This window comes from Microtus pennsylvanicus, chromosome 12 (assembly GCF_037038515.1).
Source record: "Microtus pennsylvanicus isolate mMicPen1 chromosome 12, mMicPen1.hap1, whole genome shotgun sequence".
NCBI lineage: Eukaryota > Metazoa > Chordata > Mammalia > Rodentia > Cricetidae > Microtus > Microtus pennsylvanicus.
In genome coordinates, this window is record NC_134590.1 from 10,334,990 (window position 1) to 10,350,265 (window position 15,276).

Below are 15,276 nucleotides of genomic sequence, written 5' to 3' on the forward strand. Positions count from 1 at the left end.
CTTTTAATCTATGACTGTCTATAGTCTGTCTCTTTAAAAACTTTGTTTTTTTTAAGAAATATTTATTTCTTTTTCCAACTCTCATGCTCTTTTTCTTCTCTTTCCCAAGCCTATTTACATGTATCCAACACTGTGACACATTTAGAGGTGTTTTTCATCTGAATTTGCCTTTATTTAGTATCTGTAATCCTTTTCTGACCAGAAATGCTCTTTAAATGCTAAGTGACATTACTGTGACTAAGGATGCTTTGCCGTTTGTATCCACCCAGTCCAACATGGTGGAAGTCCTTTTACTGCCTCTGAGACTGTCAGGTGGGAGTCATCCTCACCACCTCAACTCTCATAACCAGTTGGCCCCTGCTGCCACCAAGTAACTTGCAGCACGCTGCCCATAAACCCCATTTAAATGTTATGCCCCCTGAAAGAGCCAGAGTTTGCGCTGGCAGCACAGCCTAGAAAGCTGCTGTTTCAAAACTGCGCAAGCTTCTTATTATTTTAAGAATATTTTTATACTCTTTAAAAATTAGTACTTGGATGATTTTATTTATTGGAAAATGCTGTCAACTTTGAGAGCTTTTTAAAAATATTTGTTTTGAAAAAATCTATAAGGTACTTTATATTCCCATTTTCATATTTAATGACCTGAATCTGAAATGCCCTTTCTGAGTCACAGCTTGGTCACTGGGATTTCCCCAACATATACATACACCATGGGTTATGCTACCTCTGTGAAAAGAAATTATATGACCTTGTTCAAATACTGACAAGAAATAACTCAAACATAGAAGGAAATAAATGCTCATGTTAATACCAATTTAACATTCTACTTCCTGCTATGAACATGTGGTGGAGTTATTCAGAAGGATCTCTTCCCACTTGTTCAAACATGTGTTGCATTTTGATTTAAGACTTGCTATGTAATGGGAATGTCCTTCCTATTGTCTCTGTCTGTTGGTGGCTTTCAGTATGAAACAGACCCAACTTTCACCATCTGCTGTCTGTTCAGGACCAACATCAAGGTCAGCCCCTCCATGATGCCTGCTGTTGCCCAGTTTAGAACACTGCCATCCTGCAATCCAACCACGTCTCTGTTATACCAGTTGTTGTGTTAGGCACTGGAAACAGGGCATCTAGGCCATTTGAATATTAATGTAACAAAAGAAAGCAGAAAGACTCTTGCCGATTGTATGGTGGTTGCTTCTGATTAATTCCAAGTCAGTTAGTGGGCAGTAGCATGTAGTTTTGTATACATTATTTTTGGCAAGTCAACCACGGCATTTTATTTTACATCTCACTAATCACTGTGTTGTTAGACTGAAAATTTCAATTTCCATACAAATAAAATCAGTTCTATGTCTTGGAGAATATTGGCTATATAGTTTACATTTGGCATTGTAAATGTGGTCCTTCCTTTCTTTTTTCCTCCCTTCCTTCCTTTCTCCCTCCCTTCTTTTCTTCCTTCCCTTCTTGGGAGAATCAATATAATGCTAAACCCACTGCAATAGCATCTAAAATCTAATTATGCTTTTTGTTCATTTATAGTCATAGAATATAATAAGATAGTTAATTACAGCATTACTAAAATACCATGCTTACTTAGAATATCAGAATGTATTTCTCTACACTAACCTTATATCTCTATCCTTGTCTGTGCTGTTATTTATCTATCATCTATCTATCTATCTGTCTGTCTGTCTGTCTATCCATCCATCCACCTGCTGTGTACCCACATATCCCATGATATGTCATCAATTTTACCAAATATTTAGTTTTCAGATAGACTTGAAACCTCACGATCTGACTTTGTAACATATAATTGCATTGAAATATCACACCATGATTAAATGGTTGTTGCATTTTCAAATTGTCAAAACCAATCAACTTTTGTTACTTGACTTCAATCTGGTTTTTTTTTTTTTGACATTTCTGAGTTCCGTACAAATAGAAACCATTCTTTATACATAAAGGTGACTTCATACACTTTCATTTTAACCAATTGTTGTTGTAGAACAGCAAGCAGCCTTTCATATCTCTAGTCATATGAATATACATGTATTCTTATGTAAAAGCTTGAAAGGTTGAGCATTTACACTTCTCATTTTGTTGAACTAACTGTATCTCCAGATATGTCTACTATTTCTGTAATCATTTTAAAACTTGCTCTTTATAATTTGTAAAAACTAAGTAGGTTAATGGTAACTATGTTAATTAAAGGTTACTATTAATGCACATTTAATTTTTTTTAAACTACGAAAATGAAATCCCCTTTAAATGCCATTGCATACTCACTGATCAGTGAAATGACATCTGGGCCAGTGTCTGTCATCTTTCTTTGCAACAAAAGGCTAATCTTAAAAACTTATTTGGACCTGGGTCTGTATATTCAAGCAGCATAGTCTTCACATGTTATTAGCTTTAAGTTGGTGTATGCAAAGGATTTAAAGCATTGTTTGGAGCTTTTTTCTTCATGAACTCTACTTATCAACAAATGTACTCATATGTCTGATGCCCTAAGAGTTTAGAAATCATAAATATAATGAGAAAACTTTTAATTCAAATTATTGTGTTATATAAAGACAATCATTTTTGGCATATAAGTCTGTATACACTCAAAATGAAATCCCAGTTTGGAGAATTTGAATGTCTTATTATTAAACATAGAAATAAACTACAGTTATTTAAACTTGTTTTTCTCAAGTGTGCTGAAAATATGAAAAGCATACACTTGTGTCTTTTTAGTTGAATTATCTTGAATTATCTTACATATTCTATTAGACTATATTTATACACAATATATATTTATATATATATCTTGGTGGTGTTTATTGTGATGGACTGAAAACAAATAGAATCATAATAACTAATTTATTTTTTGCTTTTTTTTTTGAGACAGGATTTCTCTGTGTAGTCCTGGCTGTCCTAGAACTGACTCTGTAGACCAGGGTGGCTGTGAACTCACAGAGATCCACATGCCTCTGCCTTATGAGTGCTGGGATTATAGGCATGTGCCATCACCACCTGACTTGACACTAAGCTTTTAACTAAACCTTTAGGAAGATTTTTTAAAAAAAAATGATAAACAGAGAAATAGATGTTTTAGCAGCTCAGGGTACTCCTAACCTCATTGATGACCTGGGAACTCTGTGCACCTATCTTGGGTGGCTCACAGCCTGTTCTTCCAGCTTGAGGAGATCCAATTTTAGTCTCTGGAGGTACATCCACTTATGTAAACACACCAACCACAGAGATGTGCACATAATTAAAAATTAAAGTCCTTAACATTATTTGTCTTTCACAAAGTAATCCACAACTGTTCTTTAGACCAAAGTTTTAAAATTATGTACATGTCTATAGCATTATTTAGTTGTCGCTATGCATGAAGCATCTTTTCAAAAAGTCAAAGGAAAATCTCGGGGTTTGTTTTTATGTAGAATATCCTGCTAAATAATCAGTGTCAATCCCAAATTAGGTGGAAATTTAGATTTGTTATTGATAAAAGAAAAGGGCTGATTATTTTTGGAAGAACTATTCTTGTAGGAAAACCAGCAGTCATGAAGACTCTGGGATGATGTTTCCCAGCTGTATCTATGGGAAAACAGAACAAACAATAGCAAAGGAAGAGCAGACTGAGTAATGAATGCAGCAGGTTATGAGGCCAGTGTAGACAGAGGATTTTGTTCTGCCTGATCCTGCAGCTATTCAGTCCTAACAAAAACCCAGAGGCTTATATTAATTATAAACTGGTTAGCCTATTAGCTCAGGCTTATTACTATTAAGCTCTTGTAACTTAAATTAACCCACAATTCTTGCCTATGCTTATCCATGTGGTTTGGTACCTTTTCTCAGTGCAGCATTCTTATCTTTCTTCCTTTATGTCTGACTGATGACTCATTCTCTGTCTTTCTTCTACCCAGAATTCTCTTAGTCTAGTTGTTCCACCTATACTTCCTGCCTGGCTACTGGCCAATTATGGTTTTATTAAACCAATATGAGTGAAAAAAATCTTTACAATGTACAAAAGCATTATCATACAGCAGGCCAAAGTGGAGAAGCACTGCCATGCAGGAAGCAGAGGCACTTCAATAGTGAGAAACCCTGCAGCACTATTACAGATATTCTGGCCAAAAGCAAAGCAGCTTCACACAAAATCAACCATCAGCCTCCCTTTTCTTTAAATGCAAATTGAAATAAGATGTTAAGTAATTAACATTTAAAAAGCTCAACCAAGGAAGCATGTCTACAGACCATATCAGACTAAAACACCCAAATTCCAACCACAGTCTATTAAAGTCTATTTCCAGTCACCTGTTACAAATTTTGTTGACCTCAAATTGTCTTTATTTTACTTAATTTACTATAAATATGTAAATCATAGTTAATTTTTAAAAAAATTAATAGTTATAATGTTCTATTGTCAGGTGTCCCCCATTGCTTCTGAGAAGTCAGCTCTTATCATTATGACATTTCTCATGTTTCAGGGGATGAGGGGAAGGAAACACGCAGAGAACACGCTCTTAGGATGTATTCTTGTGTGTTGAAAGCTTATTGTATATTTCTTGCTTTTCTATACATTTATTCTGCTTGGGATTTAATGATTGTCTTTAATTTTTAAGCTTTGATTTTGGTAGGTCCTAAGCAATTATTTCCCATTTGGTTCCTATTTATTCCATGTGGAGCAGTGATTTCTCGGAGGATAAGAGCCACATGACTCAGAGATCTTGCATTCTTATTTTACTTTGCTCTTCAATGTGAAAAACTGAAATTTCAAAATCATTAAGTCTTTTACTATGTTCAGTTTACATGAACACCAGTCAAATATTCTCATTTTTATACATGCAGTTTGCTTAAAACTTATTTTTCATTTGAAAAAACTAAATATGCATGCTATTTATTGTTATTTAAAATATCTTTACCATAGCAATTGTTTGCCCTTGTTTGTTAAACTATTATAAGTATTGGCTGTGTTTTCTGTTGATTAAGGGAAACATTTTCCTAATTCTTTCGAACTAACATTGTTTATGAATTTATATTGGACATTGTGAATATATGTGTGTGTGTGTGTTTATAGCTATCTTAAATTTAGATTTATGCATTTGTATATGCAAAGAGAAGAAAGAGGCAGGCATTTGGACCCTGACTTACACATTCTTTACCCCTAGAATAATACATAGGATAAACCACTTTCTCTGTCAGATTGTTGATAGGTGTCTTCTTTCAGCTGCATTTGTTGCAGACTTTGTTGGTTGTAGTTCACTGCTGGTATCAGCAATGAACCGCAGGGCAGAGTTTTCAGGACAGTATCAAGAATTTTTGCTAGTAGGTTCCCTTCCTCTTCCCTCTGAATTAGAGCCTGCCTGTAAAAAGTTTGGGTTGCAGGGGATGTCTCTTTATAATAGCTACATCCTTCCATTTCCCACAATAAACATTTTATATTTTTAAAGGTCTGTCTCCGTATGTGCCCATGCCTGTAGCTTTATACTGCACAGGACCAGCTTCCTTAGAAGCATGTGTGCTTAGGAAGGAATTTTTCAGTCCTTCTCATAGTTTGTGTGGTTGTATCACAGTGGCTGGAGAGGGGTCCAGGTCCAATAGTGCCATGGCTCTTATTCTCTTGCCTTGTCCCAAACTCCCAGTGGGTTTTCTTTTTCCAGGATTCCTTTGTTAAGGGTAGAAGGAGCAAGTTCCTCATGCAGCCTTCAGTTGATCAATTCCTTGCTCTAATAAAGCATTTTGGCACATGGTAGTGTCTTTCCCACATCATATTTCTTGCCATGCATTAAGCTTTTGATAATTTCAAGGTTGTAATTGTGATATGTATATTCAAGGTTGTATATGCAGATGTTTCTTATTATTAACTCTACCCCCAACATAAAATATTTAAATGTTTACATTTGGTTTCACATAATACAAAAAGTGTATCTGCATTTCTTGCTAAACACTTATTTTTTAGGCAATTATTACTTTTCTTTTATTTAAGACCATAACCATACATTAATTCTAATATATTTTCCTTTTTATAACATAAAAACTAATGCCAGCAATATAAATTAAAGGAATCTATTTTAATAAACCCTGGCCATCTTTCTATGATGACCTTCTTTAGAATACCATTCTTTAGAATTATATTATTTTTCCTTTGTCTATATATTAGTAGTTTATCATTTTCCCCAATGATAAACATTAGAATTGCTTTATCATTTTTGTTCCCATTTTTTGTTTTGCATTACTTTTCTGTTTTCTCTGGTTGTCTGTCTCTGTTGCATATGAAAATGTGTGTTTGTGTGTGTGCCAGTGCACAGGCATGGAGACTGGATGGTGACCTCGGGTGTCTTCTTCAGTCACTGTCCACCTTAGTTTCAGAGACAGGGTCTCTTCCTGAAGCCGTATCTCTACATTTGAATAGACTAACTGAATGGTGAGCTCCCTGTATCCCCTTGTCTCTCTCTCCTGATACCTCTGCACCATCTCCAGGGTTTTAGGGTACACTACCACACCCAAGTTTTATACATGGGTCTTGGGGAACCTAACTCAAGTTTTTATGCTTGTGTGGCAAGCACTTTACAAACTGGGCATTCTCTCTATCTCTGTTTTTTTTTGTATTTTATTGTTTTAAAGATGTCTAGTTTTTAATATTACCTAAGATATAATCTGAATTATAATTAAAATTAGGGAAAGGAAAATCATTGCTATATTACTTATGATAAAACAAATAAAATAAATATTAGGCAAAGAATAAAATGCAAAGAAATCTGTTTTGACTATCTATGTATGCATGTATATAGTGTGTCACTTGGGTATCTACTTCCCATTATAATTCATTATGAAGCATACCTAGGGCTTTGCCAAAAATGATTTCCAGAAAACTGTCAAAATTATATCTATATCTACCCTCTCTCTCTCCTTCTCCCTCATCTCTCTTCCTCTCTTTCTCTCTCTCTCTCTCTCTCTCTCTCTCTCTCTCTCTCTCTCTCACACACACACACACACACACACACACACACACACAGAGAACACACACACACTGTCTCTCTCACACACACACACACAATTTTGTATTGCAGTTATTAACTTAGAAGGATAATTTTATCTCTTATTAACCATGGCTTAGACAATTAATTTGTTGCCAACAATATGCTCAAATTTCAAAACCATCAATACACAAAATATTTTCATTTTATTATTTATATTTATTATGCATATTATTTCTATTTATAGAGTTACAAAAATTTCAGGTATCATTACAAAACTGAAGGGATAATTTCTAAAGGTAAATTGTAGGCAAACTCAGCAATTTCTTTAGTAGTATCTAATTATAGTCTATGTTATTTAGGGCATTTATAGGCTGAACTTCAGTTAGAAAACAATGTGTAGAATTGTTTTTAATTTTAAAAATCAGTTTTTGGTAAAATCAACTCTAGTTCAGATTTTTTCTTTAAATGCAGAATGGGTATATACCTTTCTTGTGTTTTGTACAACCAGTTACTACAGGAAATTGACATTCCAAAAGTCTCTTGTGTTCTTTGATCTTCCTAGTAATAGTGACTTCCTGGACTTCTCAACTAATTTCTATGTCCATGTGTCTGTGTTTTTTTGGGTTTTGTACCATTTAAAATTCGAAATGGTGTTTACTATGTCACTGTGCACGGAGGTTTAGGGAGGTCTTTTTAGAAGCGAAGATAAAAATAAATCATCTCTCCGTGTTGGAAAAGTCTCAGCTGAAGTGCAGTTGTTTGCGTTGGCTTGCCAATGGATGTTTATGAGGTGAGCATAATCCTGTAACGGTTACGGCGATGAAATACATCCTGTGCCGAGAGCTAGTAAAGGACCGTGCACGCACTGATGCTAGTGGAATTTTAATGCTTCAGAGATGGGAAACACGGTGTCTGCTCTGGTTATTGCTGCTGTTACTGACCACAATAAAAACGGGGGTGAAATCAGGTTTTAAATACTGCGACAAAACCGTATCTGCACACGTCACCCGCAGCAAACATGCAAGTTTCTACTGCTGTCTTGTTTTCCTCTGTTGGTTTAGTTCACTGTACAATAGCCATGTTTTTGATATTTTTCTGTTGGGCGTCTTGCTTCCCTTATTTTTTTGTGAATCCCAAGAAAAGGGCATTGCTAATAATGATGTCAGAGAACGTATCAATAAGATACATTGCCGCAGAGGAGGTTTTTGTTATTGTCTGAACTGTCACTGCAGTCCAGTTAAAGCTGCCGGAGCTGACTGTGATTTAGCCTTGTTCCCCCTTGTTACCGTTAGCATTTTGTTCATGGTACCTTCTTGCTTGGCATATTCTTGTTTCTTCTTATGGTGAAAATCTGTAATAGGATTAAAACTCCACGTGAAGCTCCATTTTAAAGGGCAAGTTGGGAATGTTAATAGATTTCCAAACATTATTTTTGAGACAGTGAATCATATACCCTACACTGGCCTAGAACTCATGTGTCTGAGGTTGACCTTGAATTCCTAATCTTCTTACTTCTACCTCCAGGTTGTGGCATTGCAAGTTACACCACTGGCCAGTTTGAGTTGATTCATATTGAGCAAACTGTTTTCTAGAATTCAAAAAATTAGTCAATATTCAGTCTTCAGACTCAGAGGATTTATTTTCATAGAATGTTATGTAAAGAATAGCAAGGCTTCAGCATTTCACATGTCTAAACTTCAAGTTCAGGTTATCTGTTTCCATGCAATTCAGATTCAGTTCATCCTGTCGCATCTACGTAGTATTATCTGCATAGTACTTTTGTTGGAGGATTGTGAAGGTCAAGGGGAATATGAACATTATATTCCCTATGATTAGAAAAAGTAGGAATTAAGAAATTTGTGTTAATTTATGCTTGCTTACCCCTGCACTACTTCTAAGGAAGTGGTGAGAGAAAGCATGCACTGAACCTTCAGAAGAATAAAAACAGAGTAGTGGCCAAGATGAAGGCTCAGTTATATCAGAAGAGGCACTGTATTGACTCACTCTTTGCTTTAAATGCCCTGCCCAGGATGACCTCCTGATGCTCAAGGCAGAAAGAGAAAAAGACTAAGTATATAGCAGTGCTTTGTGTAGCAAAAGGGAAGCAGGCGAGCTTAACCTAAGCTTTTTCTGGCTCCCAGTGAACTGATCCTTTACAACAGTATCATAAACATAATTATCCAAAACCCAATGGTTTTGGTCTTTATAGACCCAATGGTTATACAAACTCTTTATAGTGTGAAGAATTATGGGAATAATGTTATAATGTTGGCGATCTACAAAGACATTTATAAGAGCTATAAAAAGGCATATGAATAGTTCACTCACCACTTAACATAAGGTTGGGTTAAATTTCTGTATTAGTAGTCATCGAGCTAAAGTTTTAGTACAGAGAAACTCTTACACAGTATGTACTTACAGTTTTCAAGGTAGCGCACCCCAGAGCTCCTTGGGTGGGATTGGCTTTGATAGCTTCACATACACCACTCTAACCCTGGTAGCTCTGGAGACACCTGTAGAACCCACAGTAGCTCATGAACCACAGAATGTAAACAGTGCTGACTGAGAGGAATAGCTGGCGAATACTTCACTTGGGGCCTCCTCCTCAAAGAGAGTTTTGGTAGCTGTGTATAAATTAAGGATGTTCAAACTATCTTTCCATGCACCAAAAGCATGGATATTTATTGTTATTAATTGAACAGAGAAACACGTGTCCTAGCTAGCAATGTGGCTAGAAAGTTTGACAAATGAAAGGCGCATATTCTCCTTGCTCTAGTTAAAGGTAATGAATCACTGGATAAATTTATTCATAAGCATAAATGTAATGCTATGCTTGGTGTTACCATGTACTTACACACATATGAACAAGCATATTTTAAAATTTAGCCAATTATAAGCTTGCCAGATGCCTGAAACAGTCTTTTTTAAATTAAGACTTCTGAAATTTAGTACCACAAAACTAAAGAAAGAGTCTAGATTGTAGGACTTCCAGTGGTAACTCTAAGACTACATATTTACAGCAAATGCCAAGTGGAGATTCGAAGATCTGCTAGTCAGTCTGCTGATTCCAGAAACTCAAACCCCTGAGCAGACTGACCTGTAGTTCAGACAGGTTCACCTGGAAGCTGAATGTCAGGTGTAGCCTGAGCGAGTGAATGGGTCCACCAAATGTGGGCAATCTCTGACTGACATTTAATGGTGGTTCCCAAAAGTGAAGCATCAATAGATGTTTGGACTGACTTTTAGTAACACATAAATAAAGAACATTGTAAAAAACATTTCATTATAAAGGAACTTATTTTTGGTCATTGCATTTATTCTTTGAAAATTAATGTTTATTTAAAAGCGATTACATATACAAGTGTACAGAAAATGTGTAAATGAAACATAAGATGCCATGGACTGGTAATCTGCTAATATTTGACTTTCCAGACTCTTATTTGCACAGTTATGATCATGTGTATTTAACAATTTGGCATTCTCTGTTTACAACCATTTTCCTTCATCTTTTAAAGATTTCTATTTTATTGACCACATGGTACTGAGTTATTATTCTCTAAATTGTTGAACAGAAATATAAATTGATATCATGATTTTTCTATTATAAAAAACCATGGTGAAAATTTTAAGTCCCAACATTAGATTGGAGTAAAAGAAAACCTTTTTTGCATAGTTGCTTACCATATAGATTTTACCAATTTATACTTCCATTTAAATGGCTCTGAGTTCTTTCCTTGGCACAGAAACTCAGTAATTAGGTAATATGTTCAATATAAGGTTGCATAAAGCAATGTGCTTTAAAAGGAAGGCAGTTTTAGTTCTTTAAAGTTTAGCTTTTATTAGATAATGATGACCTCAAAGATTGTATAAAATGATGCCAGTTATCAATATAGAAGCACCTTCCTTACATGCTAGAAATTATTTAGTTTAGGTTGGTTGGGAGTGATGTTGTTTTAGAATTAAGTTTCCCAATTGAATTAAGTATATTGAGAAATATCAACAACTTAATATTTGAATTATCCCAATGAATTTATAAGGCAATGTACTTTAAAATACCTGTTGATAGCCTAAAGTCAATAGTAAATCCATGTTTGTTCTAAGTATAGTTTCTTTAAATATTTAGCAAATTTTACTTCTAATAATTTCCTATGCAGAATGAATAAATTGAAGCATACTTCTACTGAATTCAAAAAAATTTATATCCCCAAAGCAAAAGAAAGAAATGTATTTATAATTCATTTCCGAAAGTAAAGAAGTTTTATAACATTAATTTAATTTAATTTTATTGACAAATATTGTTACTCAGGCATGGTTCAGTCACTTGTAGAGCATAAAATTCAAGTTAGTTCTATTAATGCCTAAATATGCAATATAGGTAATGCCCAATGCATCAGAGCATTGTATTCTGATTTCATGTATGGGTAGAGCATAAGCCTAAATGTAGAAAAATAATTAGGCAAATATTGAGTGAAAAATTCAGAAAACTGAGAAAATTAAATTTTGTGTTTATATTAACACGTTGATTAATGATATATTATATGTATTATTTTCTAAAACTTATACCTGACTTCACATGTTAAACACAAACTAATAAAATTAGTAATTGTAGAAATATCATTGCTTACAAATTATTCAGAAGACACAAACTTTAATGAACCATTGCCTTTTAGTAGAAGTTGATAGAAACTGCTGCTCTTTTCCATCTTTAAGATTTTCTGTTTCCAAAAGTGTCTGAAATGTCTAACTTTGTTGAGCAGCTATGTTTGAAAAGAAAATGAACAAAGATCAGTCTTCTTCCACAATATATTTTCCCATGCCTCAAATATTCCAAACAAGCTCTCACATTAGGGGCAGCTCTAACACGATTGGGCTTTTAAGAGCAGATGTAATAACAAATGGAAAGTCTTAATTGTACGATTGTTCTGGGTTAAACTAGGAGAGAGTGGGCTAGCCTTTGGCCAGCAGAAGACTCTGTACATATCACATGATAGGTCAACAGCATCAGACCAAGGGAGAGAAGGAGAGTCTGCAACAATAGTTGGAAAGTTTATTTTCAAATAATTATTGGATGATGACTATCTATGAATAGATACGTCCGCGCAATCTTCATGAAAGCTTTTAGAAACTGGATTGCCAAATGCTCTTTGAAAATACGTAATTCAAAAATATTGTATCAGTTTTGGAGGAAGCAGTGTCTACAGTGTGAGAAATGGTCCAGCAACATTGGACATGATCTAAAACAAGACTGTGAGCTACAAAAGCCCTTCATAAATACAGCACAAACAAGGCATCTATATCCAGTCTCGTGTTTCCTAAACCTCAGCTTTTGTGACTTATTAAATGTACTCTTCATGTATACATTTTAGAGTCAACGAATGACACAAGAAAATCCTTCCATTTTATTCCATCATAGAAACATACACATGCAGCAATGTCTTTGAGTGTTTGAGTTCTTCAACAGCGATGACACACTTCAGACAGCACTGAGAAAGTTGTAGTTCTATGCTGGGTTTCTTTTTTCTGCCTAGGTTTGACCATACCATCAAATAAGTGAACTTTCTGTAGAAAAAGAAAAGTAAAATAAACCCTGAGCCATACTGTGTTGAGCCAAGGCAGATGATATGGCTTTGTAACTGGTGAGGACATTGTTCTGCACTTGGGTCGCATGGACTGCTTGATGGTACTGAAACTAGATGTTCCTTGGCTTTTAAACAACTGTTCGGTATTTCACTATGGATCTCCTTCTGTCCTCAGGGCCGGTGCATAAACTTCTCCCGAGTTCCACATCAATAAAATGAGAGCCCAAAGAATGAAAAACGAAGAAAGCGTCCCATCTCCATGATGCTGATTTCCCATCGAGTGGACAGTCAGTCCAGCGCATCTCAGAAGTTCTTGGGACAACAGCTCAGTTCCTCTGTCAGGAAATGTTTTCTCTGCCTTCTGCTTTCTGTGCGCCAAACATTTTCAAACACTTCCTCTGCCATCTACATGAGAGGTGATGAAACTCGGCGATAACTCATGATTCATGACACTGAAAATACCGAGGGATGTTAATTTGCATGCTCCGGTTTATGCAAAGCTCATTTGAATGTGTGAGAGGACAAAGCAGAACACAGCGATGATGTAAAGATGAGACCAGAGCAAAGACTGAAAATCCACCAGCCACGCGGCGGCTTCGTAATGGCGGCTGGTGCTTTTGACACAGATGCAAGGCGCGTGTGCGCGCTTTGTTTGGCAAGATCTTTAGCTACTGGCAGAACTTGAAATTTCCTACCAGGCTAACCAGATAATGGAGTCCACTGCCTTGTAGCTATGTCAGATAGCAAAAGCCTTCTAAGTCCTCTATTATTTTGTGCCTTACGGGAAATTTCTGACTAGAAAATCTTGTCACTGTTACACTGAAAATGCACACGCATGACAAAACGTAGTCGAGAAGCCTCAAGGTACTGGATGCAAGCAGGATTTTGCCCTTTCGTTTCCCAAGACACCTTTCTTTCATTATGCACTCGGGACAAGGGAATTAATAGAGCGTTAATTCAACAGGAAGACCGCCTCCAACCAAAGATCGGGAGCGCAGCATGAGGACTCGTGATTTGAGACCTTGTCCCCAGACTGGTAGCGTCCCCTTTCTCAGTGTTTAGGATTTAGCAGTGCATAAAGCATTAATATCTGTAAACACACCTAAGTGTTTGTTTGGCTTTTAATTTAAGGAAGCAGTAACCACCAAGCTTCCGCTCAGGGTTTTTTTTCTTCCTTCAAGTCTCCAAGGGCTCTTCAGCGTCACAAGCCAGCAACTCTCTTTGCATGAAAATTTCAAAGTTTAATTAATATAATTAAAGGCAACAGCAAGCAGCAGCCTGTGAAGACTTTGCTCATCTTTTTTATGCCTTTTGACATTGAATGACCTATCACTGTCTGCATGTGACTTGGACATTGAGAAGCACCGCACCTTGGTTGCGATTCAGCCCAGGAAAAAAAAAAAAAACAACAAACCCTTCTTTTCTTCAGTTGATAGATTAAAATCAGGAGGGGCGCCATCGGAAAGCATCGACAATCTACGTACTGTAAATTTTTAGAACTATCATCATCGTGTCAGATCAACGATGCCAAATTATGTTAGCGTGAGCAGAAACACGGTGGGGGAGGAAGGCAGCCGCAGCTGAAGGAAATAGCTCAGATGATCTAGTCACTTTCGATACTGTACTTCAGAGGCGAAATGGATATTCGACTGGAAACCTGACAAAGCGCGCCTGCTTTGATGTGAACTGGTATAGACAATGACCAGTGGCCGGGTCAGTGGGATGTCTCTCTGCGAGCACAAAGGCTTATCAAATGACACTAAAAATAAGTTCAACAACCATCACGTTGGAAGGGAGACGGCGAACGTTTCATGTTTGGCGGGCATGTGAGTGCACAAGATGGAAAAAGCGATCTGGAGCATCCTGGTGTGATTACCCACATTGTACTCTATATGGAAATTTCCAAGGGCTGCAGTGATACTTTTGGTTGGTGTCCAGGTTTATGGCACTGCTCCAAGAAGCCTTACGCACACACACAGATATACAAATGCACACATATATTCTCTAGCTTGAATCTTTTTGCTCAAGTTTATTTATGTCACTGACTGGCTGGATCCAAAGTCACACCTCCACATATTAATAAATAAATATTTTTTACCTGAGTCTTTGTTTTCATTTTCTTTAAGCCCTCATAGAACCTACACTCTCTTGGGTTGAATACATAACTCCGCTGGTTAGCAACAAGATAGAATTCTATTCAATTGCAAAATGTCCAATATGTTCACAGTTGATTCACAGTTGAAGCTATGGGTACAATGTGTGTGTGCACATGCAATGTAGAAGGCTGATACATCTACCCAACTCTCTCTGTAGTGAATCATTGTACACATTTGTTTCGTGTCTACCTCTAGAGCAGGACCCATGGCTACTTTCTCCAATAGGCACTTCTTTTGTAACACAGGCATGCCCATCAGGGGTATTTTAAGAGCAACAAAAATACTACAGAAGCTCTGGCTATGTTTCTTTGGTAACCACTTTCCATTTTTACAGAATCATGTAGCATATTTGCACCACGAGAAATGTAAATAAACCTCTGCCTTTAAATGGCAAAATAGCTTTCTTGAGATTTGTTGCACTGGCTGGAGATGTGTAATAAAAATACAACAAAGAGCTGAAAATGAAGAGGGTGAGTCAGGCGTCTATACATAGGCTGAAAAAGTATCATTCATAAGGTTCAAAGACAGATGGAATTTCATTGCCCTTAAACTGATGAACCAGAGTAGCGC

The 15,276-nt window shown here is 36.3% G+C and overlaps 1 protein-coding gene across 1 annotated transcript in view; it reads left to right on the plus strand.

Annotated features, from left to right (window-relative positions):
- Antxr2 (ANTXR cell adhesion molecule 2) overlaps nt 1-13,959 on the plus strand; it is a 128,643-nt gene extending 114,684 nt beyond the window's left edge. Inside the window, exon 17 of the mRNA XM_075943057.1 lies at nt 12,726-13,959. Coding sequence (XP_075799172.1) covers nt 12,726-12,764 — 39 coding nt within the window. The 3' untranslated portion in view covers nt 12,765-13,959. The remainder of the gene's footprint in view (nt 1-12,725) is intronic.
- Nucleotides 13,960-15,276: the final 1,317 nt, after the last annotated feature.